Source organism: Eumetopias jubatus, unplaced genomic scaffold, assembly GCF_037043125.1.
Source record: "Eumetopias jubatus isolate StellerSeaLion01/CBP00866 unplaced genomic scaffold, mEumJub1_p1.0 scaffold_7, whole genome shotgun sequence".
NCBI lineage: Eukaryota > Metazoa > Chordata > Mammalia > Carnivora > Otariidae > Eumetopias > Eumetopias jubatus.
Window position 1 is genome coordinate 123,365,986 of NW_028274813.1, and position 27,097 is coordinate 123,393,082.

At 58.1% G+C, this 27,097-nt stretch overlaps 2 protein-coding genes across 3 annotated transcripts in view; one reads left to right on the forward strand and one right to left on the reverse strand.

The window, feature by feature from the left end:
* The first annotated feature begins 630 nt into the window (after positions 1 to 630).
* Positions 631 to 23,308, forward strand: KIF7 (kinesin family member 7). 2 transcript variants are annotated; one of them, XM_028122178.2, is made up of 19 exons: positions 631 to 698; positions 2,256 to 2,609; positions 3,854 to 4,054; positions 4,443 to 4,836; positions 5,033 to 5,582; positions 6,091 to 6,207; positions 6,713 to 6,940; positions 7,678 to 7,802; positions 8,187 to 8,302; positions 8,473 to 8,625; positions 9,877 to 10,079; positions 17,610 to 17,807; positions 18,124 to 18,249; positions 18,359 to 18,535; positions 18,685 to 18,900; positions 19,487 to 19,693; positions 20,399 to 20,597; positions 20,678 to 20,824; positions 21,004 to 23,308. In XM_028122178.2, exons 2-19 carry the CDS (start codon positions 2,282 to 2,284, stop codon positions 21,375 to 21,377), a joined length of 4,059 nt encoding a protein of 1,352 aa, XP_027977979.1. In that variant the 5' UTR covers positions 631 to 698; positions 2,256 to 2,281; the 3' UTR covers positions 21,378 to 23,308. The 2 variants fall into 2 exon arrangements, with proteins under 2 accessions (XP_027977979.1, XP_027977980.1); XM_028122179.2 differs by having other exon boundaries at positions 7,681 to 7,802.
* TICRR (TOPBP1 interacting checkpoint and replication regulator) overlaps positions 22,100 to 27,097 on the reverse strand; it is a 44,414-nt gene continuing 39,416 nt past the window's right edge. Inside the window, exons 20-22 of the mRNA XM_028122177.1 lie at positions 23,850 to 25,956; positions 23,639 to 23,764; positions 22,100 to 22,806 (exon numbers count right to left, since the gene is read on the reverse strand). Coding sequence (XP_027977978.1) covers positions 22,694 to 22,806; positions 23,639 to 23,764; positions 23,850 to 25,956 — 2,346 coding nt within the window. The 3' untranslated portion in view covers positions 22,100 to 22,693. The remainder of the gene's footprint in view (positions 22,807 to 23,638; positions 23,765 to 23,849; positions 25,957 to 27,097) is intronic.

Here is a 27,097-nt window from a genome sequence, read left to right on the forward strand (position 1 = left end):
GATGGATCCTTCTCAGCTTTAGAGAGAAAAGCAGGGTGGAGGCTTCCTGGGGATGCTTTGCTGAGCTCTGAGGGGGCGTAGGGAGTGCTGCGAAGCGATACAGGGGTAGCAATGGCGGGAGGAGAGAAGGTCTGCACCTGAACGAATGAATTAATGAACAAACAGTAGCTTATCTTTCATCCACTGTTACTCAAGAGTCTACGGTTGGAAAATCCAACCTCCCCTCGCGGAGCGAGGTCTCCTTGTTAGCTTTCGTCTTCTCACCTGTTGCAACTTGCATTGTAAGATATAGGTGCCCCGCTCCATGAGCAGGTGGGCTTCTCCAGCTCGGAGCATCAGGCGGGCCGTGGTGGTCGCCGTGTCCCCAGAATTCCCCAAGTCTGCGCTGGAATCAGAGAGCAGCGTCTGCGGCCCCGGACCACGCTGGGCCCCCCACCCCTTGGGACGTATGACCCCGCCCCCTGACGAAGCCCCGTCCAAACCCCGCCCCTTCAGCCCCGGCCCCGCCCCGTTTGCGGACAGACTCCGCGGCGCCGCCCGGCTAGCGCCTCCGCCCGCGAGCGCCCAGGCGGGCGGAGTTGCGGGTGAGGGGCGGGATGTTTTGGGGGGCGGGGGTCCCGATGACGGCATCGGAGCGCGCCGCGCGGAGGCTCGGAGCCTGACTGCACCGCGGGGGGACTGTGCTCCCACCCAAGCAGGTGGGTGCGGGCCCGGGAGGGGTGGAGGTCGAGGACGGGGTGGGTGGGGGGAGGCGCGCGCTCGCCCCCTCCCCGCGCAGGCCTGGGCCGGGTGGCGGTGGGAGCCGGCACCTGGGGAGCTCCCACCGAGCACGAGGAACCCCCATCCTTGCGTACCAGCCTCCTGGAGGCCCCTTCCTGGGCGGGCGAGAGCACCCCCTTCCCTAAGTCGGGGGCCTGAGGCCAGCATCCCGGGCCTGGGCGGGAGGAGCGAGCGCCGTCGCTGCGAGGGTCGGGTCCGCATTTGTAATCACTTTTCCAAACTCCGGGAGCTCCTGTCCGGTGCCCGCCTCCTCCAGCGCCCGACCGCACCGGTGGAGTTGTCCGGGCGCCCTCGGCGCGCGGCGCTGGAAGAGCTCAGGGTGCGGGGCGCGCGGAGGAGTCCACTGTATTGCGCGATGGTTACCGCTGTGTTCCCAGGGCCCGGCACCCGGGAGGGACTGGGTGAGTGAGGGAACGAACGAACCGTTACGTGTGTTGAGAGTTAGTGACAAAGTGAGGACTGTGGGCCCGGGGGTAGGGGGCGGTGTGGACTGCGGTAAGAGGAGAATGGGGACGGGGAAAGTTTTTTGGATGCAGTTTCATCATCACTGTTGGGCAGCTGCTAAGCGACCGACCTTGTGCTGGGCGCTGGTGATACAGCACGAAGCGGGACAGCAGGGTCCCTGCCTCCCAGCTCCCTCTGCAACAGAGTAGCCAGTGGCTGGTGGGAGCACCACTGGGCGCTGTGTGTGTGTGTGTGTGTGTAAGCCCGGGAGAGATGGAGTGTGTTGCAAGCAGAGAAAGGTGAGCAAAGGTGGGGTGCAGGAGGTTAGTAGACAAGGTAGGCAGGGCTGTTAGACTTTTGAATATCAAGGGCAGTGGGGAGCCTCTTTTGGGAGTGTTTAAGCAGGAGAGTAACAAGATTGCATTTGCAGTTTTGAAAGATGCCCCTGGTTGTCCTGGCGGAGGGCACAGGGAGGCTGAGAGCAGTGAGGAAGCTGGTCAAGAGGTCAGTGGCCAGGACCCGGGTTTGGCCATAGAATGGGGAGAAGCAGGTGAACCTGAGAGATATTTAGGAGATGGAATTGGCAGATCTGGTGGCGGGAATTTGGTCTCGAAGGATCTGACTGTTTTGAAGAAGGTGGGGCCGGGGGTGTGAGGTGACAAAGGCAGAGATTATGGAGACCCCGGTGGGTATCGGGGAAAAGAGTTCCCTGGTGTGGCGGTGGTGGTAGTGGGGGGTGTGTGTGTGTCCTAGGAGATGGGGTTCCAGGGGAAGGGTACAGCTAGAACACAGAAGCCCATGGGCCTATTTTGCCAGTGATGGGAGCCATGAAGTGTTACCTGTAGGACTGAGTCGGCCCTTGCAGTATTTGGGCGCGAGGCTGGTGCAGAGGACGCTCTGAACTTTAATCAGCCTCCCTCCCTGCTCTCCAAGGTCAGGAGCCCCAGGATCTGGCTCCAGGTCACCTGCGGGGTGGGTCCAGCCCCTGGAGTACAGGTGCTGATGGGAGGGGCCTCTTCCTCTCTCTCTAGGGCCAGGAGGAGCCCCCCTCCCCGACATGGGGCTGGAGACCCAGAGGCTGCCAGCAGCTGAGGAGGCCCCGGTGAGGGTGGCCCTGAGAGTCCGCCCGTTGCTGCCCAAGGAGCTGCTGCATGGGCACCAGAGCTGCGTGAGGGCGGATCCTCAGCACAGCCGCGTCACCCTTGGGCGAGACCGCCACTTTGGCTTCCACGTGGTGCTCGATGAGGACACTGGGCAGGAGGCTGTGTACCAGGCCTGTGTGCAGCCCCTCCTCGAGGCTTTCTTTGAGGGCTTCAATGCCACGGTCTTTGCGTACGGTCAGACAGGATCCGGGAAGACATACACCATGGGGGAGGCCAGTGTGGGTGAGTGACCCTGCTTGAGGCCCCGGGCCCCGTGCTGAGGGGCCTCGCTGTCTCCGAAACTTCTGCCTTTGCCATTCCCTGTCGAAGATGGGAGCGCTCGGGCAAGGAGAGCAGGTTTCCTCCTCAGATCTGCAGCCCAGTGGGGGGACCAGCCATGGCAGTAGGCTGACCAAGGGAGGAAGGGAGAGTCCTTGGAGGGGGGGTCTTTCAACTCCAGAAACGAGGTCACACTGTGTGGTTCTGGTGATCTCGGCGGGAGGAAAGGCAAGAGAAGTCGGCTTGTATCTGGAGGTTGTCGGGATGCCTGCCAAGGGTCAGGAATCCGTGTTCAAGTCAGAGTCAGAGTAGTTGGAATGGGGACGGTCCTGGGAGAGCCATGCTTTGGCTGCCGCCTGGTGAGGGAGCAGGCAGTTCAGTGGGGCTCGGGAGCAGACTCTTGGGAGATATGCTTTGGGCCAGTTGAAGAAACTGCCCCCATTTTCACTGCCCCCATTTCTCTTAGGTTATAAAAGTATCCGTGTTTGTCATGCAAAATTAGGAAAATACAGAAAAACACAAGCACAAAAGAAAACTTACTTGATAATTGCTTTTCAGCCCTGTTAGCATTCCAGTTTCTTTCTCTGAAGAAATTATTTTGCCTTTAAAAAATGGGATTATACCCATTCTTTTATATCCTGTTTATTTTTCTTAACAATCTGTCATAAACATTTCTCTATTTCATTATTCTTCAAGCTAATTTTTTTATTTTTTTTTTCAATCTAATTTGTAAGTGGTGGCTTGGCATTCTATGGTGTATATGAGATAATTTATTTAACCAGATCCCCTATTGGATCTTGGGACTTTTGCATTGTTTTGAAGTTGTGAAGAGTGCTGCTCTGAACATCCTTGGGATAAATTTAGGAGGTCCTTTAGATAACGGAGCATAGACTGTGGTAATGAGCTCCCTGTCCCGGGGAGTAATCAAGCCAGGGGTATCTGATGATCTATCAGGGATGTAGTGGAAGGGATGCTTACATCGTGAAAGGAGTTGGTGGGACCTTGAGAGGTTGCTTCCAACTCTGAAATTCTATAATTCTGCCTGTCCACCCTGGAGCATGGGCTGGCTCAGGCTACCCAGCCATCCTGGCCTCTGCTGTTGCCTTTATGCTGGAGCCCCAGCCTCCAGTTGCTGGCAGGGGCCTTGCGGCCTTGAGCCCTGTCCAGCTGAAGGCATGGTGGCAGGAGGCTCTGTGGTGTGTCCCCAGCTTCCCTTCATGAAGACGAGCAGGGCATCATCCCACGGGCCATGGCTGAAGCCTTCAAGCTTATCGATGAGAATGACCTGCTGGACTGCCTGGTGCATGTGTCCTACCTGGAAGTGTATAAGGAGGAGTTCCGGGACCTGCTGGAGGTGGGCACTGCCAGCCGTGACATCCAGCTTCGGGAGGATGACCGGGGAAATGTTGGTGAGGAACTCCCAGGGCCTCCACTGGCTGGGAGTGGGGCTTCGCCTGCTAAGGGGTGGTTCACCTGTCTGGGAGGGGTACCTCCTAACTGGGGAACCCAAGCTCTGGAAGGTTGTGCCTTCCTGTCTCCTGTCGCCACTGAGTTCAGTATATACTTCTGTACTCAGAGTGCAAGGCATTGAGGTGGGCTTGGGACAAGCTGGAGCCCCGAGGCCCGAGCCAGGATGAACAGGACACGCCACCCCCTACCCGCCGGGTGTCCCGGGCACGGGGAAGGGGCACCTGGGTCAGGAAGAGCCGTAGAGGGCCAGCCCTCTTCTGCCTGCCCTCCTGGCGGGTCAGTCCCGGGCAGCCCCTGGCCGGGGCTCACTGCCTTCCTTGCCCGCAGTGCTGTGTGGCGTGAAGGAGGTGGACGTGGAGGGCCTGGACGAGGTGCTGAGCCTCCTGGAGATGGGCAACGCGGTGCGGCACACGGGGGCCACACACCTCAACCGCCTGTCCAGCCGCTCACACACCGTCTTCACCGTGACCCTGGAGCAGCGGGGGCGCGCCCCCAGCCGTCTGCCCCGACCCGCTGCGGGCCAGCTGCTGGTGTCCAAGTTCCACTTCGTGGACCTGGCGGGCTCGGAGAGGGTGCTCAAGACGGGCAGCACTGGCGAGCGGCTCAAGGAGAGCATCCAGATCAACAGCAGCCTCCTGGCGCTGGGCAACGTCATCAGCGCCCTGGGTGACCCCCAGCGCCGCGGCAGCCACATCCCCTACCGGGACTCCAAGATCACCCGGTGAGGGCCCTGCGGCCAGTGGCCCACGGGAGCAGGGGCCCCTCTCGGGCTGCTGAGCGGGAGGAGGCGAGTAAGGGATGGGTCCCGTCTGGCTTCCGGGGCGCGCCGCCCACCAGTCCAAGGTGCCGGCCCGCGGGGTACGATTTGGGGTCCGGGCGCGCTGGGGCCCCTGACGCGCCCCACCTGGCGTCCTCAGGATCCTCAAAGACTCGCTGGGCGGGAACGCCAAGACGGTGATGATCGCCTGCGTCAGCCCCTCCTCCTCCGACTTCGACGAGACCCTCAACACCCTCAACTACGCCAGCCGCGCCCAGAACATCCGCAACCGCGCCACGGTCAACTGGCGGCCCGAAACGGAGCGCGCGCCCGAGGAGGCCGCGGCCGGCGCGCGGGGGCCCCCGCGCCACCGCTCGGAGACGCGCATCATCCACCGCGGCCGGCGCGCCCCCGGCCCCGCCAACGCCCCTGCGGCCGCGGCCGCCGCCGCCGCCGCCGCCCGCCTGGGCGCCGAGTGCGCGCGCTACCGGGCCCGCACCGACGCCGCCTACAGCCTCCTGCGCGAGCTGCAGGCCGAGCCCGGGCTGCCCGGCGCCGCTGCCCGCAAGGTGCGCGACTGGCTGTGCGCCGTCGAGGGCGAGCGCAGCGCCCTGAGCTCCGCCTCCGGGCCCGACAGCGGCATCGAGAGCGCTTCAGCCGAGGAGCAGGCCATGCAGGGGCCCGGCGGGCCGACGGTGGCCAAGGGCCAGGTGTGGCCCCGGGGAAGGAGGGAACGGGGAAGGAAGAGGTCTTCATATAGCCAGCCGTGCCCCTGCCCCTTGTCCATCAGCAGAGCACATTCCCTATTCAGAGGCAGTACTGCTGATGACCTCGATCACATTCCTTACCCTCCCCGACCCTCAGGATCTCAATCTGTGAAATGGGGATAACATTGGTATCTACCTCTGGGCATGTTCTAAGGGCCGAAGGGGTACCAAGTGCCCAGCCCAGCATGCTGTGGAGCCTCAGTAGGTTGTTCCTAATAATAGTGGTGATGTTATTATTGTTAATAAGAGTATGATTAATAATGACAAGAGATGGTGCAAATAGCTTGCAGGGGGGACCACTGGCAGGGTGGGCTCTGGAGCCCCGATTGCTGCCAAGGCTTGCAGTAGAGTAGCCAGCTGGGCTAGGGGAACTCCTGGCCGTGCAGAGGGAGGGCTGGGGTGTCCCACAGACAGGCAGGCTTGTCCTGAAGCCTCTCTCCTTGCCCCTTAGGACGAGGAAGGGGCAGTGCAGTTGCTTGCCCTGCAGAGCCAGGTGGCCCGGCTGGAGGAGGAGAACCGAGACTTTCTGGCTGCGCTGGAGGACGCCATGGAGCAGTACAAATTGCAGGTGGGGGGCAGGCTTCCTTGAGGTGAAATTCAGCTAAGTTTCCCGGGAGAAGAGGGAGTTAGCCAGGGCAGGCTTCTGACAGGGTGGAAAGAGATTGGGGAGGAACAGAACGGTGAGGGTGGATGTGCGGGATGGCGATGAGCGGGATGAGAGGTGGGACTGTAGGGGCAGCGGGTCTGGTCCCTGGAGTCAGGCCCTTTTGTCCCAAGGTGACTGGGTCAGCATTGCTCCTGGCGCCCTCTGGCGGCTGTGATTGGCATGGAAGTGGCGGACTGACGGAGGGAGGGATAGGACCTAACGGGGTGGGGTGAGTTTGACCCTGAACTAGTGCGGGGGCGGGGGGGGGGCGGTACGGGGGCCCACGAGGTGTTCAGAGGTATTGGGCCCTTCTCGGCTTTAGCCCAGAGAGGGTGGGGTGGCCTCAGACGTGTTCTTCAGTTTTCTGTCGGCATCCCTGCCCTCCCCATCCGCGTCCCCCATCAGCCCCCGGGAACTTGTCTTCCAGAGCGACCGGCTGCGGGAGCAGCAACAGGAGATGGCAGAGCTGCGGCTGCGGCTAGAACTGGTGCGGCCTGGCTGGGGGGCCCCAGGGCTCCTGCAGGGCCTGCCTCCCGGGTCCTTTGTGCCCCGGCCTCACACAGCCCCCTTGGGGGGTGCCCACAGCCACGCGCTGGGCATGGTGCCCCCTGCCTGCCTTCCTGGAGATGAAGTTGGCCCCGAGAACTGGGGAGAGGTGAGGAGGTGGCGAGGCCGGGTGTCTGTTGAACTGGACAGCCTCGGGCAGGGGAAGGGCGGTGCCGGGGAATGTGCCCCTCACCCCAGGCTTTCCTGGGACCAGCTGGGAGACGCCCCTTTCTAGTGCCCCTAGAAGAAGGGCCAAAATTTGGGTGACTCTGTAGGGCCGCTCAGAAGGATCTGCTGCCATTGGGCATCCCTGGTCTGGCTGCAGATTGTGGAGGTTACAGAGGGGATTCTGGCTTCTGGCTGTGGATGGGAAGCTTGCATACCTCCAGAGATGGGGAGCTTATCACCTCTGAAGTTACTTCTTCTGTTTTTGCAAGTTTACTTTTCCATGAGCCCTAATCTCCCTGAGCTTGGCTTCCTACTTGGGACCTTTTGGACAATGGCCGCTCCTGCATCCTCCTGAAAGCTCTGGGTTATCTCAGCTGTAAAAGCCCGAGGCGCAGAGGAGAGGGAGGGTGTGAGTTTGGCAGGAGTCTGTTATACACCCACCACTCGGGCAGAGTGTTGTTGGTGAGATAAAGACTTGGGTACAGATGGTCTGTATAACAGAGATAGGGCAGACTGTCACCTGAGGAGTCCCAGGTGCTGTGGGGGGCGGGGAGCTCCTGCTCCAACTTGGGATGGGCAGGGCCGGGCATGGGGGCAGCACCAAGACTGGTGATGGGAAATGCCTGGTGGAGGGCGCCCTGGAGCCTTCCTGTCCTGAAGCCCTTGGCACTCCCCTAGCAGGTGACAAATGGCAGAGAGGCTAGAGCCACAGCAGAGGCAGACAGGCCCGGAAGCGGCTCTTCAGCTGCCTCGGAGGAGGAGGAGGAGGAGGAGCCCCCCCAGCGGACCCTGCACCTGCGCAGGTGAGTGGGACCAGCTGCCACCCGACAGAAACCACCTCAGGGCCCGGGCTGGGCTGGGGGAGGACCCCGCTGTGGTCTCAGGGTGCCCTCACCTCCATTCCCCCGTGCGGTTGGGAAGAACAGATGGGGGCGGGGGGCTTGGGACCCAGAGTTCTCACTGGGGTGAATGTGCTGCAGGGTGGGCCGAGGCTTCACGGTTCTCAGGCTTCAAGGCAGCCCTCAGTGCCCCCAACAGCCCAGCACCCCCTAAGCTCAGCCCCCTGGCCTCAGCTTTTCCAGACTAACACCCTGGGGTTCCATTGGCCCTGAGGGGATAGAAGGCCCAGTGGCTTCTCTTCCTTCCTCTGGCTGGGAAGGGTACAGACTCCTGCTTCTGTCTTCCAGAAACGGGATCAGCAAGTGGAGCCAGAGGGTGGGGGCCTGCCCAGGGAGTCCACTCGACAGGAAGGGCCCAGAGCTTCACCTTGAGGAACTGGGTGCAGCCATCCCGGGGCCCAGAGGTGAGCTGGGTCCGGGGCAGAGAGGGCTCTGACCCTCCCCTCCGTGGTCCTGCACTGGCCATCCTGGGCAGTCCACACCTCATCCCTGGCTGCCCCTGCCCAGGGCATGCTTCTTCTCTCCCCCGCCACCCCCTGTTGGGGCAGCGGCCTTGACAGTGGGCTTGTTACAGTCGTTGGTGGGAGCAAGGCCCTGGCTCGACCCCGTCAGACCCCCGCTGCCATGGCCTCTGAGTGGCGGCTGGCGCAAGCTCAACAGAAGATCCGAGAACTGGCCATCAACATCCGCATGAAGGAGGAGCTCATTGGCGAGCTGGTCCGCACAGGTGAGGTGGTGGGCTTTCGGGTGGGTCTCCCACCTGAGGGTGGTTAGGAGCAGGGGCCAGGTGGTTTAAGTTAGGTAACCAGCTAGCCTCTTCCAGCTGTAGGACCTTGAGCAAGTAGGATAGCGCCTCTGTGACTCAGTTTTCTCATCTCTAAAGTGGGGATAGTAATTGTCCCTGTTTTATGGGTTGTTGAAGTGAGTTAATTCAGCTGAAGTAATTAGGCTGGTTCTCGGGAAGCATTACCTATGAGTAGTGGTATTTACTAGTTGTCTGCTGTGTGAGGCACTGTGGGGCACACAGACCTCTTGGTCTTAGGGAGCAAACAGTGTCCCCAAATCATGCTCTACCACTGGTGACGTGTGTAAAGGGACTGGGAACGGTTTGAGGTAGTGACCAGCTGAGAGTTTTTATTTTAATAGTTACATGTTTGTTACAAAATGCCTGATGAAAAATTTCAAACACATGAGGAGACTGGACCAGTGGGGCCCTCCCCCCGTCACCCAGATTTAGTGTTACAAGGTTTTCCCCACATTGATCTCTCCCTTTTCTCTTTGCTGAGTGTTTTGAAGCAAATCCCCAGCATCTTGTCATTTGGCCCCCACGCATTTCGGTATGCCTCTTTTTGGACATTTTAACCAAAATGCCATGAGCACATCTAACAAAACTTCCTGTCACCTGGATGCCCAGAGCACGGCCATCCCCGCAGCTCCTCGGCAGGTCTGTGGACCGCTGGTTTGCTGGAACCCAGCTCCACACGTGTCCCACATGCTGTGTGTGCTTGTTAGGCCTCTGAAGTCTCCCTTCTAGCTCCTTCTCAAAGTCCTGTAGAGTGTTTGAACCCCCACCCCCCCAACCCCATGTTCTCGGTTTGCCTGTTTGTTTCTTTATGTTGTTATTTAACTTGTTCCTCTGTCCTCAGATGTCCTGCAAATGGAAGTTAGTTCTAGAGGCTTAATAATATGCAGGCCCAAGCTCTATGTTTGTTAGTATGTATTAGGTAAAACTAAAGCCAATTTAACCCATTCATATCCCTGGATTGCTGTTACCGATAAGGCTCATTTAAAAAGCGAGTGATTTAAAAGAAAGTAGATTAAGTAACTCATGGTACCGGTGGTACCAAGGCTTGGCAAAACCCGTGCAGGCGCCCCTGGCTGGCGGATGACTGGAACCTCTCCCAGGGGTGTGAAGGGATGGTCCTCCTGGGGGAGAGGGGCGGCCTGTGATGAGCCCCCCGCCCCCGCCTTCTTCCAGGGAAGGCGGCCCAGGCCCTGAACCGCCGGCACAGCCAGCACATCCGGGAGCTGGAGCAGGACGCAGAACAGGTGCGGGCTGAGCTGAGTGAAAGCCAGAGGCAGCTGCGGGAGCTCGAGGGCAGGGAGCCTCAGGACGCTGGCGAGCGCTCCCAGCTCCAGGAGTTCCGCAAGAGGGTCGCTGCCGCCCAGAGCCAGGTGCAGGTCAGTGTTGGGACCCCGGGGTGGCGGCTGGAGTCCTGGGATCGAGACACGTGGGTCCCAGGGTCCAAGTTCACTGGAACCTGTGGATGTTCAGGCCCTTGTGCCCCCAGCTTCCGGCTGGTTTGGTGAACACCCTCCCGGCCTCCCAGGGTGAGGCTGGTGTTACACAGAAGTTGGCAGCCTGGGGAGTCGGCTCAGCTTTAAGCACGGCAGAGGCAGGGAGGCCAGTCCTGCCTGGAGACCAGTGAGAGGGGGAAGGGCGGGCATCGAAAGCAAGGTACCCATTCCTCATGCAACGGTCCCCTCCCAGTTCCCCAAGCACTTATCTCTCATTCCATCCAGCCTCTGTCTTTCTACCCATCCGTCCATATGTCTGTCTCATCCATACACCTGTTTATCATTTTGTTGGTTCATAACCCCCTCTGCAGCTTCCCAGGTATAACCTGAAATGGGTCCCCACGCTCGGAGGGAGAAATGGAAGAGACAGCCACTCCAAGTGGGAAGGTGGCAGGTTTACTAAGCAAGGGAACTTGTCTTGGGTGCCCCTCTTTCTGCAGTGGGCTCTGAGCCATCAGCAGGGGGTCTGATGCACTTGGAGGTGGCTCCTTTGGTGGCTCTCTGGCTACAGTAGAGGCAGATGCCCCAGCAACAACGTAGGCGCATGTAAGAGAGAATGCACAATAAGACACTGATTCCAAAATCCAGTGACAGCTTTTCCTAAGAGCCCCATGATTCGAACCACTGATTTAATAAGTTCCCGAGGCTGGGGGTTGGATCACTCAGGGCATTCACTTATGTCCTTATGTGATTTAATAAAGATCATACGTTAGCTGGTACATCAGCTGCGAACACACCACATTGTTTGGATAGTGGCACCCAGGTGCCTCCTTGTGGCGTGATAATGTCTCAGGCCATCCTATTTTGGAGAATAGCTGTTCTCTTCAGAGACATTTCAGTGTTCGGTAACAACAGACTTTGTTGGCTATCATCTAAGGCTTGCTGGATGAATTCGGTAAGGGCTTCTATGTGTGCTGTAACCTCCAGGCCAGTGAAGGGAACCAAGATGGCAGCCACATCTTGGGTGGCTCAATTAAGCGTCTGCCTTCAGCTCAGGTCATGGTCATGGGTCCTGGAATTGAGCCCTGCGTCAGGCTCTCTGTTCAGCGGGGAGTCTGCTTCTCCCTCTCCCACTCCCCTCTGCTTGCGCTTTCTTGCTCACTGTCTCTCAAATAAATAAAGTCTTTTTGAGAAAAATAATAATACTGCAATAAACATAGGGGTGCTTATATCCTTTCGAATTAGTGTTTCCATTTTCTTTGGGTAAATACCGATTACTGGATCATCATATGGTATTTCTATTTTTAGTTTTTTGTGGACCCTCCATACCGCCTTCCATAGTGGCTATACTGATTTGCATTCCCAGCAACAGTCCATGAGGTTTCCTTCCCCAGCCCCCCATCCTCACCAACACTTGTTATTTCTTGTCTTTTTTATTCTAGCCATTCTAACAAGCATGAGGGGATATCTCATTGCGGTTTTGATTTGCATTTCCCTGATGATGAGTGACTTTGAGCATCTTTTCGTGTGTGTGGGCCATCTGGAAGTCTTCTTTGGAGGAATGTCTGCTCATGTCTTCTGCCCATTTTTAATTGGATTATTTATCTTTTGGGGGTTGAGTTGTATAAGTTCTTCATCTCTTTTGGATACTCACCCCTTAATGGATATGTCATTTGCAAATATCTTCTCCCATTCCGTAGATTACCTTTTAGTGTTGTTGATTGTTTCCTTTGCTGGGCAGAAGCTTTTTATTTTTGATGTAGTCCCAACAGTTTATTTCTGTTTCTAGTTCCCTTGCCTCAGGAGACCTCTCTGGAAAAAAGTTGCTACAGCCGATGTCAGAGAAGTAACTGCCTGTGCTCCCTTCTAGGATTTTTATGGTTTCAGGTCTCACATTTAGGTCCTTAACCCATTTATTTTTGTGTATGGTGTAAGAGAGTGGTCCGGTTTCATTCTTTTGCAGGTAGCTGTCCAGTTTTCCCAACACCAATTGTTGAAGAGACTATCTTTTTCCCATTGGATATTCTTGCCTCCTTTGTCAAAAATTTACCCTATAAGCACGGTTTATTTCTGGGCTTTCTGTTTTGTTTTGTTGATCTATGTGTCTTTTTTTTTTTTTTAAGATTGATTTATTTGAGAAAGTGCATGCCCAAATGGAAGGGGCAGAGGGAAAGGGAGAGAGAAATCCTCAAGCAGACTCCTCACTGAGTGGGGAGCCCAACACAGGGCCTGATCCCAGGACCCCGAGATCATGACCTGAGCCAAAAATCAAGAGTCAGACGCTTAACCCACTGAGCCACCCAGGCGCCCCTCTGTGTCTGTGTTTGTGCCAGTGCCGTGCTGTTTTGATTACTACAGCTTGGTAACAACATGGAATCTGGGATTGTGATACCTCCAGCTTTTTCATTTTCAAGATTGTTTTGGCTATTTGGGGTCTTTTGGGTTTCCATACACATTTTAGGATTGTTTGTTCTAGCTCTGGGAAAAAGTCAGTTGGTATTTTGATAAGGATTGCATTAAATCTATAGATTGCTTTGGGTGGTGTGGACATTTTAACAGTATTTGTTCATCCAGCCCATGAGCATGGACTGTCTTTCCATTTGTGTCATCTTCAATGTCTTTCATCAGTGTCTTAGAGTTTTCAGAGTACAAGCCTTTTACCTCCTTTGTTAGGTTTATTCCTAGATGTTTTATTATTTTTGGTGCAGTTGCAAATGGAATTGTTTTCTTAATTTCTCTTTCTGCTGCTTCATTATGAGTGTGAAGAACTGCAACAGATTTCTGTACATTGATTTTGTATCCTACAACTTTACTGAATTCATTTGTCAGTTCTAGCAGGGTTTTTTTGGTGGAGTCTTTAGGGTTTTCTATATATATAGTATGCCATCTGCGTATAGTGACAGTTTTACTTCTTTCTTACCAATTTGGATGTCTTTTATTTCTTTATGTTGTCAGATTGCTGTGGTTAGGACTTCCAGTACTATGTTGAATAAAAGTGGTGAGAGTGGACATCCTTGTTTCGTTCCTGACTTTAGGGGGAAAAGCTCTCAGTTTTTCACCGTTGAGTGTGATGTTAGCTGGGGGTTTATCATATATGGCCTTGATTATGTTGGGGTTTGTTCCCTCTGAACCTACTTTGTTGAGGGTTTTTATCCTGAATGGATGTTGTCAAATGCTTTTTCTGCATCTATTGAAATGATCGTATGGTTTTTATCCTTTCTCTTATTGAGGTGATGTAGCACATTGACTGATATGCAAATATGGAACCACACCTGCATCCTGGGAATAGATTCCACTTGATCGTGGTGAATGATTTTTTTAATATTATTGTTGGATTTGGTTTGCTAGTATTTTGTTGAGGATTTTTGCGTCTATGTTCATCAGAGATATTGGCCTGTAGTTCTCTTTTCTGGTAGTGTCTTTATCTGGGTTTAATATCATGGTAGTGCTGGCTTCATAGAATGGATTTTCCTTCTATTTTTTGGAATAGTTTGAGAACAATGGGTATTAACTCTTCTTTAAATGTTTGGTAGAGGGGCGCCTGGGTGGCTCAGGCGGTTAAGCGTCTGACTCTTGATTTTTGGCTCAGGTCATGATCTCGGGGTCCTGGGATCAGGCCCTGTGTTGGGCTCCCCACCCAGTGGGGCTTATGCTTGACTCCCTCTCCCTCTGCCCCTCCCCCTGCGCATGCTCTCTCTCTCTCTCTCTCTAAAATAAAATTTTTAGGGGCGCCTGGGTGGCTCAGTTGGTTAAGCGACTGCCTTCGGCTCAGGTCATGATCCTGGAGTCCCGGGATCGAGCCCCGCCTCGGGCTCCCTGCTCGGCGAGGAGCCTGCTTCTCCCTCTAACCCTCCCCCCTCTCATGTACTCTCTCTCTCTCTCTCATTCTCACTCTCTCAAAATAAATAAATAAATCTTAAAAAAAAAGAAAGAAAGTCAGCTACCTCTCCCACTCTTGAAAGTAGTGGCCTCATGAGGAAGAGGTCCTATAGTGCCCTGCAGTGCAGGGTCCCATTTTCCCCAGAACCTGGTGTTTCCAAAATATCTCGTATGTGTGTTGTAGGCACCCTAGTGTCGTGGCTGAGCCACTTCTGCCGTCAGCCCACTCGTCTGCAGTGGCTCTCTTTGCCCGTCGTGGGCAGGGTTTGGGTCCGGTGCCGTAGTGGGCCAGGCTGGGACCACCCTGGGCTCGAGCTGAGTCAGACTAGGCATTTGCCAGAGCTATGGCAGCACCGAACTGCAGGGCCCTTTCCCTTTGTTCTCCTCCAAGAAGCTTTCATCGGTGCACGCAGCCTTTAGTCAGACCAGATGTCTGCCCCCAGCCCGCTGCTGGGGCCGCAGTCTGACTGCCCCCGACCGGGGCAAGAGTCACTTTGGAGCGGTGCTGGCTCCTCTCAGGGCTGTTTGCACACCGCCATGCCCGTGGCCCGCGTTGGGATGGGCTCCTGCCAAGCGTGGATTGGAGGGGACGGAGATGCAACACGCACAGGGGCAGGGCATCCAGTTTCAGCAAGGTTTGCGGGCTGGTTCTCTTGTGAGAGGGAACCTGCCGCCATGTCTGGGACTGACCGTGGGGTGGGAGGGGGCAGAGCTGTAAAGCGTGGGGCACAGAGTGTTTGCAAGGTTTGTGCCCTTCTTCCAGGGGAGGAATCCTGTCTCGCTGGGACTCAGGCAGGCCCGGCTGCAGGGGGCAGATCCGCTTGAGCACGGTGGGATGGGATCGGGGCTCAGTGTACGGAAGTTAAGTAGTGAGTGTTGGTGCTGCCTGGTTCCTGCAAGTGGCCAAGGATTGATGCTGGGGGACAGAAGAGGGAGAGGGTGCCTTCCAGCTCCTTTGTTCCTGGAGGAGTCTCGCAGTGACCTCTGTCCCTCCAGAACGCCTCTGAGATTAGTGAATTACTCTCCCTCCCGTAGGCGCCAGGCATTTTTCAAACTCCGGCTTCTGTGCTGTATCTCCTTGGCCCACGTGTTGTGCCGTCTCTTTCAGGGTGGGGACTCGGCTTCCTGTCGCCCTCAGGGCTCTCCCGGAGCTGAGCCTGCTCAGTTTTGTAGCTGGCTAGCTGCTAGTTGTAAGAACTCTGGAAATTTGGCCCCTCTGGTTTTTAAAGCCAAATGCTATGGCGATTGTCTCCCGTGCGGGCTCCCTGGTGCGAGGGTGTTTCTCTCCCTCCTCCACTTCCTTGGCATCTGTCCCCCTCCTGTGGACAGACCTGGGGTCCAGTTAGCTCCTCGTGGCTCTGCCCTCCCCGCCCCCTTCAGTGTGCCTCTTCTGTGCATTTCGTTGTAGAGTTTGTTCTGCCATTCTTGGACTGTTTTCTGCGTTGTTTGCTCCGATGTGTTATCTACTTGTACCCTGGGATGAGGTGAACCTAGGGCCCTCCTACCCGCCCCCCCCGTCCGCCCCCATCCCTCCCGCAGCTTTCGGTGTCCATTCAGCTTTTCACTGTAGCGCTCCAGCCACGCATCACTGCCCACTCACGGCTGAAGCTTTTACTGAGACTCTTCATCTTCTGGAGGCTGTGGCCTGGACTTGGGGCAAGGAAACTGCGACAGCAATTTGCAAAAGGTCTCCCCCCGCTTTTTTCTTTAGTCTCTGTGGGCAGCGCTTTGGTTATCTCCTCGGGTGTTTGTATTTGGAAGACATGATGAGATTTACAAACTTAAGGGACAGAGAAAGCATGCAAGTTTTCTTCTTGGAGTTTTGGGGTAGCTGCTCTTTACATTTTTCCTTGGCGGGGGCGCCTGGGTGGCTCAGTCAGTGAAGCGTCTGCCTTCGGCTCTGGTCATGATCCTGGGGTCCTGGGATCGAGCCCCGTAGGGAGCCTGCTTCTCCCTCTCCCTGCCCGCTCCCCCTGCTTGGGCACTTTCTCTGTCAAATAGATAAATAAAATCTTTAAAAAAAAAAATAATAAATGTTTCCTTTGTGTCAGGGGTCAGAGGGATGGGCCACTTCGTCTGCTTCCTCTTCAGTTCCCACAACATCGTCCTCTTTGTTCCGATCGCCTTCCTAGAGATTCCATCTCTTACCGTCTGGACCAGGCTTTGTCACAAGCCCAGATGCTGATCGGAGGTGTCTTGTGCCCTCCTCCACGCACGTGCTTCTTACTCTGCCTTCCCACCTTGTCCGCCAGCCCGGAAGGCAGCAGACTGGGAGACATTCCCACGTCCGTCTCTAATCTCCGCTCTTCTAACTCTACCTCAAGCCACGGCCTCTAGCTGGGCCTCAGGGGCCACATGAACTGCCCACGGTCGAGGCCAGCCCACCACGCAGCCTTGCCTTCCGCTTCTTTGCCACAGCCCACGGTCCCCTAAATCAGCCAGCATTTTCAGGGCGCCCCCATACTCATATTCACGCGGCCATCCATAAGCATCTGAGCTAGGCACTGCCCCTCTGCACACACAGGCCGGTGGCTGGCTCAGGAGTTCCCCTGATGCCTTTTGCCCCGAGGCCCATTTCTTCAGTGGTAATCTCCTTGGGAGCTTCCCGGATGTGATCTTAAATCGGTCCCCACACGTGGAGGGTGGGGAGAGACCAAAGAGGCAGCCACTCCAGGTCGGAAGGTGGCAGGTTTAATAAGGAAAGGGAATTTATTGACAAAGCTTGTCTTGGGTGGAGCCCTGTGCCCACCTGCTACATCTTAAAAGTTTACCAAGAGGCCTTAACTGGGTTCAGTCTTATGAACCATGCACTGTTCTCAGCTCCACATCACCGTCTCAAGGCTGTGTCCCTGGAGCCCCTTCTGGGAGTGGGAAAGGCAAGCGGAACCCACATTCCAAGGACGGGGGAGGGGGGGCAGGTGCCTCTGATCAGCCGGGTCCAGCTCATGGGTCAACCAGTGATCACATCTTTCGATGACCTTCCCCAACACATTCGGTCACAGTTGATGTGACCCGCTGTTCATCCATCCATCTGTCTTTCTATTGCCTTTTATTGATCCATGCCCTCATTATTAATCTCTTCATTCTGTTTTTTTTACCCTTTTATGATCCCATCCATCTGTCTGTCCACCCTTCCATCCATCCATCTTTACAGCTGTCCATCCCTCATTCCTTCCTTTTCTCTGTTCAGGTATCCGAGAGACATTTCAGTAGAATGATCGAGACTGTGGGCTCCGCAACCCGACTGCTTGGGCGTGAATCCCAGCTCTGCCGTTTACTAGCTGTGTGTCCTTGGTCAAGTTTCCCGAGCTGTCGGTGCCTCAGTTTCCTAATGTGTGGGGATAATGATAATCCTGTTTTTCCATAGGAAGGCCAGGATCACTTGATACCAAGCACTCGCTGGGTGCCTGGTACGTAGAAACTGTCAGACTGGCCACCTTCACGAGTCTTCTGAGGTCATTGGTCCATGACCCCCTGGACTTCTGTGTCCCCCTCTGTCCGCCCCTCTGTCCACTCCCCGTCCTTTGGTCCTGCCCCCGCTGGTTGGCTGTCAGGCGTGCTGGCGGCGGCCCAGCGGAGGCTGTGTCGGTCCAGGTGCTGAAGGAGAAGAAGCAGGCGACGGAGCGGCTGGCGTCGCTGTCGGCCCAGAGCGAGAAGCGGCTGCGGGAGCTCGAGCGGCACGTGCAGCTCATGCGACAGCAGCAGGGGCAGCTGCAGAGGCGGCTTCGCGAGGAGACGGAGCAGAAGCGGCGCCTGGAGACGGAGATGAACAAGCGGCAGCACCGCGTGCAGGTCGGGCTTGGGTCAGGGGAGGCGCGGGCGCTGGGGAGGAGGGCGGCCGTGGTGGGGGGGGGCCAGCAGGCTGCATGTCGGGGCCGCTCTCCCCTCCCCCCCCCCCCCCCCAGCCGTGGCTGTGTGACCGCCTAAGCTGGTCGCTTGGCCTCCCCGGGTGTGTTCTTTGGCCTGGAAGGGAGGAGGGCCGTGGGCACCGCGAGGCTCGGGAGGCGAGGCGTCTCCACAGGAGCTTCGGGGAGCACGGGCAGCTCTTGGAGAGACCCGGCGCCCCCCACGGCCCCGTCGCTGAGCTGCTCGCCTGCTGTATCCCCAGGAGCTGGAGCGAAGGCACGAGCAGCAGCAGAAGATCCTGAAGATCAAGACGGAAGAGATCGCGGCGTTCCAGAGGAAGCGGCGCAGCGGCAGCAACGGCTCCGTGGTCAGCCTGGAGCAGCAGCAGGTGGGCCTGCGTCCCCGGGAGCGCCCACACCCGCCCTTCTCCCCCCCAGCCCTTCGGCCCCCCGGGGCGAGAGCTGAGTTCCCTCCCCGCCTCCCCCACCCTCCCCTAGAAGATCGAGGAGCAGAAGAAGTGGCTGGATCAGGAGATGGAGAAGGTCCTGCAGCAGCGGCGGGCCCTGGAGGAGCTGGGGGAGGAGCTCCACAAGCGGGAGACCATCCTGGCCAAGAAGGAGGCCCTGATGCAGGAGAAGACGGGGCTGGAGAGCAAGCGCCTGCGGTCCAGCCAGGTGAGGCCCCGCACACAGGGGGAGGCCCCGCACACAGGGGGAGGCTCCGCAGGGCGGCCTCTTGAGGGAAGGGCCCGCAACCTCCTTAGCGTCAGCCCCGTGAGGACGGGGCTTGCTCCCTCCCCGACCCCTGGCGGTGCTGCCCCCAGGCCCTCAGCGAGGACATCGTGCGAGTGTCCAGCCGGCTGGAGCACCTGGAGAAGGAGCTGTCGGAGAAGAGCGGGCAGCTGCGGCAGGGCAGCGCCCAGAGCCAGCAGCGGCTGCGCGGGGAGATTGACGCCCTGCGCCAGGAGAAGGACTCACTGCTGAAGCAGCGCCTGGACATCGACGGCAAGCTGAGGCGGGGCAGCCTGCTGTCGCCCGAGGTAAGCCCTGCTGCTTCCCGAATGTGCTTTTCCCGCCCGGGAGACCCAGAGAAAGGGGGTGGCGGCCAGGGACATGCTGGCCTGGCCCTGCCGCCGGCTCTGGCCCCCGTGGCTGGGACACCTGGGCGCCCCTCCGCATCCTGCACGGTGTCGGCCCGTGTGTCCCACGCTTGGGCCCCCCAGGTGGGAATGAGTGTCAGCAGCACATTCCCACACCCCACGGCCAGTCCCGAGCAGCAGGGAGAGCCTCGTTGCAGTCACCTCAGCCCCGCAGACCCTCTGTGGCCTCCGTGGCAGTCCCGCCATGCCTTCCCTTCGGCATAGAGTGTTTGGTGCTCCCTGCTGTAGATCACGGGAGAGCTGCTGTGGAAGGCAGCCTCTGAGAGCCCTGGCCTCCCCCTGGGGTCAGGGCTGTGATGGAAACTGCCTGGCCCCTGTCATAGCAGGCAGGGACCCTGCTCCTGACGTGCTGACTGCCTGCTCAGGACGAGGGGACATGATGTCTCCCTCGTGGCCAGGGGCTGTCGTTCTGGGAGTGGTTGCGGGAAGCCGGGCCTCCCCCTCCACACGTGCCCGTGTCCCGCAGGAGGAGCGGACGCTCTTCCAGCTGGACGAGGCCATCGAGGCCCTGGATGCGGCCATCGAGTACAAGAACGAGGCCATCACGTGCCGCCAGCGGGTGCTGCGGGCTTCAGCCTCCTTGCTGTCCCAGTGTGAGATGAACCTCATGGCCAAGCTCAGCTACCTCTCGTCCTCGGAGACCAGAGCCCTGCTCTGCAAGTATTTTGACAAGGTGGGTCACTGGCTCCCAGGCCCCCGGCTGCCGCCTTCTGGCGCTTGCCGGGGGCGGGGGTCCTTTAGGCAGCTGCAGAGATGGCCGTTTCCTCCCAGGGGTGGGGACAGAATCCGGGATAACTCCAGTCTCCAGGGCTGCCTCAGACTCTCCTTTTTAAAACCTTTCTTAGTGAAAGTAAGCCCCAGTTCTCTCCCCGCCCCTTTCCCCCCGGTCGATTGGCCCCTTTGGTGTACCCGGATCAGTGGTTCTCAACAGGGAGGGTTTTGCCCCCAGGGGACATGTGGCCATGGCTGGAGCAGCTTCTGGTCATCACAGCAGGGGGGGTGGAGACCAGGGATGCCGCTAAACCTCCTACAACACACTGGACAGCCCCCCCCCCCAACCACACATTCTTTGCCTGCAACGTCAGTAGTGCCAAGGGTGAGAAATCCTGGCCGCGGTGACATCCCACCACTCGAGGCAGGCACAGGACCGAAGCTTCGTCTTGAGAGCAGACTCTTGTCACTGGGAAATCACTGCCTAGCACACTGTGGAGGTGTCTGAAGCTCAGTCTCCGCTCAGCAGGGCCCCCTGGTGATTTCCCAATGACATGAGCCGCGGGGCAGTGGTGGCACGTTGGCCCGGCCCCTGCTGCGCCCGGTCAGGGAGGAGCTGGGGCGGGGGGCTGCGCTGGGGCACTGAGCGTGTCTGGGTTTGGGACAGGCCGTGGCACTCCGAGAGGAGCAGCACCAGCAGCAGATTGCCTTCTCCGAGCTGGAGATGCAGCTGGAGGAGCAGCAGAGGCTGGTCTGCTGGCTGGAGGCGGCGCTGGAGCGGCAGCGCCTGGAGACCGACCGCCAGCTGACCCTGCAGCAGAAGGAGCACGAACAGAACGTGCAGCTGCTGCTCCAGCAGAGCCGGGGTGAGCGCCGCGTGCCCCGCCCCTGCCGCGTGCCCCGCCCGCCGCCCCTCACCCCCTTGCCCTGGGTCTGTCCCCTCCAGATCACCTCGGTGAGGGGTTAGCAGACAGCAAGAGGCAATATGAGAGCCGGATTCAAGCTCTGGAGAAGGAGCTGGGCCGCCACATGTGGCTGAACCAGGAACTGAAGCAGAAGCTCAGTAGTTGGAGCGCTGCCGGCCCGGGCAGGGGTAATTCTCCCCCAAACCAGCGAGACGGCCCCCCGGGTTCCCCGCTTTGCAGTGTCAGGCTTCAGCCTTGGGGGAAGCTTAGGAACCACGCTAACCAGCTCTTCCCGGGGCGGCTCACACGTGGCTCACGGTGCGGGGGTACTGGGAAGCCTCCGTCTCTGATGACAGTGCCCTTTCAGTGACAGGTGCGGAGAAGAGGACCCTGTGCCTGGAGAACAGGCCGCCCCCGGGAAACGAAGAGGAGCCCCCCGCCGCACCCGAGCTTCTCTGGCAGCAGGCCCTCCCTGACGGCACCCCCCGCACCCGCGACGAGGTGCGGGACTTGGTCCGGGCCCCGCTCCCGCTGACGTGGAAACGCTCAAGCCTGTGCGGTGAGGAGCAGGGCTCAGCCGAGGAGGCGCGGCTGCGGGAGGCCGCTGAGCCCCTGACAGGGCGGGTGCAACCCGGAGGTGAGGTGGGTCTGCCCTGGAACTTTGGGCCCCTGGCCAAGTCCCGGCGGGACCTGCGCAGAGCCAGCCCGGGGATGATTGACGTCAGGAAGAACCCCCTGTAGGCTCATGGGCGGAGCCTGCCTTGGGGGTGGGGGGGTGACCCTCCGAGCCTGCTGCGTGCCTTCGCTTCTGGGAAGGACAGTCTTTACTTCCCACTGCAGATCTGGGTCCCGATCTTTACCCCATTGGAGTCAACAAATTCGGGCTACAGCCCAAATGAATTGGACTCAATTTTTTCTAAAACATGCAAACTCCTGCCCCTCATTTCTTTTGAGCTATGGTACCACCTTGCCATCTTTTGGCTTGAGAGTTTGCAAAAGGCAGTTCTGGTCTCAAGCCTGCATGTGTGTGCCTGGCGATCTGGGGTTCAGCCAGTGCTGGACCCAGAACACTCAGTGGCAACCGGTTTGGGTTTTTAAGTGGTCTTTTGTTTATGGTGGGAATGGGGAAGTTTTGCCTATTTTTAGAATTTTGTAAAACCATTTTATAATAAATGAGACTCTCTGAAGGGAGAAATAGGAGTTCTGACTTGGTGTGATCTACAAGATGGTAAGAGAATTCCATCTGAGGACACGACAGGCTTGCAAGCTTTTCAGGCTCCCAGGAGGCCACTCCACACCCCCAAGCCCCCACCAGCTGCATCTCCCGGAGCATGGTGAGGACAGGGCCGGGCCGGGTTTCAGGGCTGACTCGGAGACGCAGAGCTGGGAACCACTAGAGCTCGGCCAGAGTGAGTCAACCTGAGGCCTCCAGGTATAAACAGAAAGGCACTGAACGCTACGCAGCCCGAGAGGATTTTATTGTGACATAGGGAAGGTAAGAAATTGATTCTGCTGTTGGCCGCAGCCTTCAGCTTTGTGAGGGGCCCCTGAGGAGCCCTTCTCCCACTTCACAAGTAGGGGGGGTGGTTGTCGGACTGGCCTTGGGGTCTCAGAGGCGGGGGCCGAAGGGGAGCCTGCTCTTAACAATTCCTGGTCTGCCTCCCCAGCTGAGTCAGAGCACCCACCTCACCACCTCCCTAACAAGGGGCAGGGCTGGGAGGAAGGCACCCCTGGAGGGGGATTAAAACCCCTAAGGGACTCTTGTGGCAATTGGAGAGCTGACACAGTAAGAGAGGACTGGGACCAGGCTGACTTATCTTTTGAGCTTTCTTGGTTCCAGGGAGCCCTCCAGGGTGACGTAGGACAGCTTAGGCCCTGGCTCAGATGAACTGAGTTTCGGGGGTCAGACATCCTCTGTGACAGGGGCCTGGAATTCCTGACACGTCCAGAGGAAACTGCTCTCAGAGCACTTCGTCTGGCCTGGGAAGGCAGGCAGTGGCTCTGGCCAAGCTCAGTAGTGAGTGGAGGTTTAGGTCCCCCTACCAGTTCCAGCCTAACTAGCTAAGGAGTTTCTTCCGTGTGTAAGTCCTGCTGATGGGGCGTCTCCTGGAGAATGCGCGGCTGAAAGGAGATTCTTCGGCCGTGGGGGGGACGACCTCCATCTCCTCATCTAGAAGAGGGCACAGGGGGCATGCAGGAAGTGAGGGCGGAACAGGAGAGAAGGGGCTTGAACGGGAGAGAGGTCCCCATGCAGGCACTGCCTGCCAGTGCGCGTGCTGCGCGTTCTTCCAGGCTCTCCACACTCACGTCAGCGCAGGGCTAGCAGCGGCTTGGAAAAGCCCAGTCCTGCGGTCTGAAGTCCCTCAGCTGGATTGTGCATTCTGCTGTTTTGCGTGATTTATAGCCCGGTCTCGGGGGGGGGGAAGGGAATCCCTGGAGCCTCCAGCCTCCTGGATTCCCTTTCCATTCTAGATGTTTCTAACCCAGTGCAGAATCACTGGAGCCTCCAGCCTCCTGGATTCCCCTTCCATTCTAGATGTTTCTAACCCAGTGCACTGAGCACCTGCAAGCCTGTCCCTTTCCCGGGTGGGGGGTCGAGGAAAGGGACCCCTCAAGTCTGAAGGCTGATCACAGCGGCCAGTCCCTAATCCTAGCGCATGTACGGAAGCGCAAGGGGGTAACCCCCTGGGCGGAGGGGGGGGGGCGGGCTGCCATCGTGCTGCCAGACACACGCTCCTCAGGTGCCAGTGACTACACCGCACCGTAGGTCCACCTCTGTCACTGCTTCCAGAAGCTGTTTTATGACACAGGGGAGTGCTAGTGTGGTTTCTCTGGGAAGAGCACAGGACACTGCAGGGACAAAGTCCGCTGTCCCGGATCAGGCACGCCCTCCGACTCCACAATCCCACTGCCTGGCCACCCTGAGCAAGCTCTGGGGAGTCACCCGAAGGACCCCAAGTTTGGTCAGCCTAAATCTCCAGGACCTTTGCTCAACAAATTACCTCTGGCATCCTGACACCGCGAGGAAGGCGTCTTCCCCTGGAACAGCAGTGGGGACTGGGTGAGAGCCTGCAGGCCGCTAGCCGAGAGGCAGCTCCGCGGCGCGTGGCCCGGCGGGGGCGTGGAACCTACGGGAGGGTCGAGGGTGAGCACGGCCCCGTGGTGCCCCCGCCAAAGGAACCGCCGGCTGCCACCCCAGGGCCGCGGACTCACCTGGCACGAACACGTCGTCAGCCCCCAGGGAGGGGACGTGCCACCCACTGGCACGTGGAGACCACTCCTCACTCCTGCTCAGCTCTGCGTCTCCTCTCTGCTCCTCACACACTCTCTTGGCTGGACACTCCGCTTCCTCCTTGGCGGGAAGGAGCCTCTTCCTGGAACCCCACCCGAACTGGCCCCAGGAGAAGGCTTCCTCAGCCTGAGGCGCACTGTCCCTGGGAGGCGACTGGTCTGGCAGCTGGCACACCCCCTCAAGCTCAAAATCCCCCAGGAGGGGAGTCCTGCTGCTGCCGAGTTCAAGGCCGCCTCCTCGCTCCCTTCGCTCCGGCTCGAGCAGGAACACGCCTGCGGGCAGGTCTGTGCCCATGTCGCCCCTCCCGGCAGAGCTGCCGCCCCCCGCCCTCTTCCTCCGCGGCCAGTCCTGAATGGTGTCAGGGGTGGTCTTCCCGCTGTGCTTGGGAGACGGGGTCCAGGGGACACCGTCTGTTTGAAACGGAGAGGGGGTGCTAGAGGGGCAGCGGGTGGGGGTACAGGACTGGCAGATGTAGGTCTGTCCCCCGCTCTTACCGGGGGTGCTGTGTGAGGGACGAAGGCAGGGGGGCGACACGTAGGTGGCTTCAGGTTTCCCTGAGGATTTGCTGGCCCCAGGCATGCTGAGTCCGGGGAGGGAGCTCTCCTCCCTTCTCGGGGGCTCGGCTTCCGCCAGGCAGCTGGGGTCTATCTTTTTAATGCGAAGCTTGGGCAGGCCCGAAGCTTGCATCTCAAGCTCCACCTCGTAGGTCTGGGGGCTGGCCGAGGCTTTCGAAAGCCGAGTCGAAGCCTGCAGCTTCTCCGGCGGCATGGCCGCCTGGCGCTGCCTTCTGTCGGCGGTGCGGCGCAGGACATAGGACGAGGCCCGGGGAGAGCGGGGCCCGCGGGAAGGAGGGGATGGCGGGCTCCCGGGGTCCGACGGAGGCGGCTTCTCCCGCCCCATCACCAGCCTTGACGCCTCACCTTCCGCTGCCGTGACGTGGCCTGGCGAGCCGTCGCTGCCGTGGTGCTCCGCTTCGTCCAGGAGAGCGAGATGGCCCGGGGCACTTGCCCTCAGCACAGGAGAGGACATACACCAGTCACTCCCGCAGCCGGTCCCAGAGGAACTGTGTCCTTCCGGGGAAGGCTGGTCCTTTCCAGCGTCTGTGAGGGCGGCAGGGCTGCCAGCTGCGGCGACCCTAGGAGCAGCAGAGGTGCTCGGCCGGCCCTCCAGGGAGCTGCTTTCCAGGTCCGAGGTCTCTCTGCACCTTTTTCCAATTTTTGCAGGGGCCCGAGGGGGCACGGGCTCAGACTGGGCGATCCGTGAGACTCGGTGGGGAGTGGAGGGACCAAGCCAGGAGAGAGACGAGGCTACAGGGGGTGCCTTCTGGGGCTCTTCCCAATCCAGTTCTTTGCGGGGAGGAGATTCTATCGAAAATTCCCAAAATGGACTCTTGGCAATTTCACCTAAGGGAGAGGCCAAAGGTTTTTTTGGAGAAAGATCGGGGGGAGAAGTCAGATTGGTGCTCCGCGGTGTCTTGGGGACTGAGGCAGCTTTATCCCTCCATTTCTGTGTGAGTTCCTCTGCCTGAGAAGCCCCAGGGACATGGGGATGGGGGTGCGCTGGATCCGGAGGGGTTTCTCTTCGCCCCCCCGGGGCTGCTGCTCTTGGAGGGGTTCTCAGTGTGGACCTGACGGGCGTCAGACCCTCACTCCCGGTCAGGCCTGCTGGGCAGGAGGTGCTTTTGGGACTGGAAGTCACTGAGGGTGGCCAAGTAGAATTCAGAAATCCAGGTGGCTGACCCCCTGGCCTTTTGGGAGTTCTTGGTATCTCCGTTTCAAGAGGAGAGGTTCCTCCTTTTGCCAGGGAGTGTCCTTTCCAAGGAGTGACTTTGGGTTGAGATGGTGAATCCCAGCTATGTGAGGAGTCTTTTAAGGACTCTTTAAAAATGACCTGTTTGGCAGGAGTCACTTCTGTAGGGAGTTTCCGCCGCCTTTCCGGGGTGCACAGTGAAGTTTGTGGCGTACAAGGGAACCTTCTTGGGGTAGCTTTAGAAGAGCTTGGAGACTTCCGGTTACTCTTCTTAGGAGTCTGTAAAGAGATGCTTATTTCAGTGCCTAAATATCATAACCCCTATTCTCTATCGAGCATTTTAGTCCTAAGGCAATGAGAAAGGCAGATGGGAGATTTCTGGGCCGATGGAATGACCGTAAGCTGATTTCTAATAGCAACACATTTCCACTTCCAACCATGACCCAGATTTCACTTGTCTGTTTTTTCCTAGCACCAAACACTGAATCTAATCTTGGGTCTAAGACAAAAAATTTTCGTAATATGCATACGGCAATAAACCAGACTTTGCCTCTAACGATGTGTCACTCTACCACTCACAGCTACCTTTCTCTTCAAGGAGATAGCTCCTTCTGATCTCTGCCTAACATGGCCTCCAGGTGTCACATCCTCTGCTGTTCACCTGCATTCAGCATGTGCTTGCCACGCCCCCACCATGTGCCGGACCCCGTGTGAGTGTGTGTGTGTGTGTGTGTGTGTGTGTCTGTGACGGGGGAGGTAGGGTATGGAATATACAGACACCTAAAGTACAGCAACACAGCCATCTCAGGAAGGAGACCCCCAGCCAATCCTCCTCCCTTTCTGCAAAAGGCAGTTACACACCCAATATATAAAGGAGATCAGACACCTATCGTTTCTATCTGATTATCTCAAGGGAATCCTGGTCTAGTGGGCATTTCACGTTCAATGGGGCACAGCCAGATAACAACACAGTGTCACCAGTGCACTGACAGGGCCACGCACGGGACAACGTGGGAGCACAGGAGCGGGCTGGCTGTCTAACCCAGCTAGCAGGAAAGGGGGACAGGAACAGGGAGTCAGGTCTTTAAGAAGGGGGTGTCAGCAGGTAAAGGCCAAAGGTGGGAAAGTAGGAACTCTTCCTTTGCCTAAGACGAACAGCAGCAGCTGTGTGCAGGCCAGCATGCAGCCTGATGTGGCCGGGAAAGTGGATTATGAAGCAGAGGAGGGTGAGAGGCAAGGGCCATAGCCAGCCCACAGCAGCCCATGCCTGTCTGGGAGGACTGACCCTGGTCCTGGAGATCGGTGGTCTTCAAACCCATCCCCAGAGCTTTGTGTCCTCCCCCAACCTCTAAGCCGTTTTATTGGGTTTCCAAGCAAAGACTATTTTTTTAATAAAAGGGTTCCATTGTAGGAAAACCTA

What these genes read in the sequence shown, in the direction of transcription:
- KIF7 (XM_028122178.2), top strand. Translation starts at nt 2,282, where the DNA reads ATGGGGCTGGAGACCCAGAGGCTGCCAGCAGCTGAGGAGGCCCCGGTG. An exon ending in TGGAGCAGTACAAATTGCAG is followed by an intron (nt 6,208 to 6,712) that starts GTGGGGGGCAGG and finishes CTTGTCTTCCAG; the next exon opens with AGCGACCGGCTGCGGGAGCA. An exon ending in CCGCCCAGAGCCAGGTGCAG is followed by an intron (nt 10,080 to 17,609) that starts GTCAGTGTTGGG and finishes GTGTCGGTCCAG; the next exon opens with GTGCTGAAGGAGAAGAAGCA.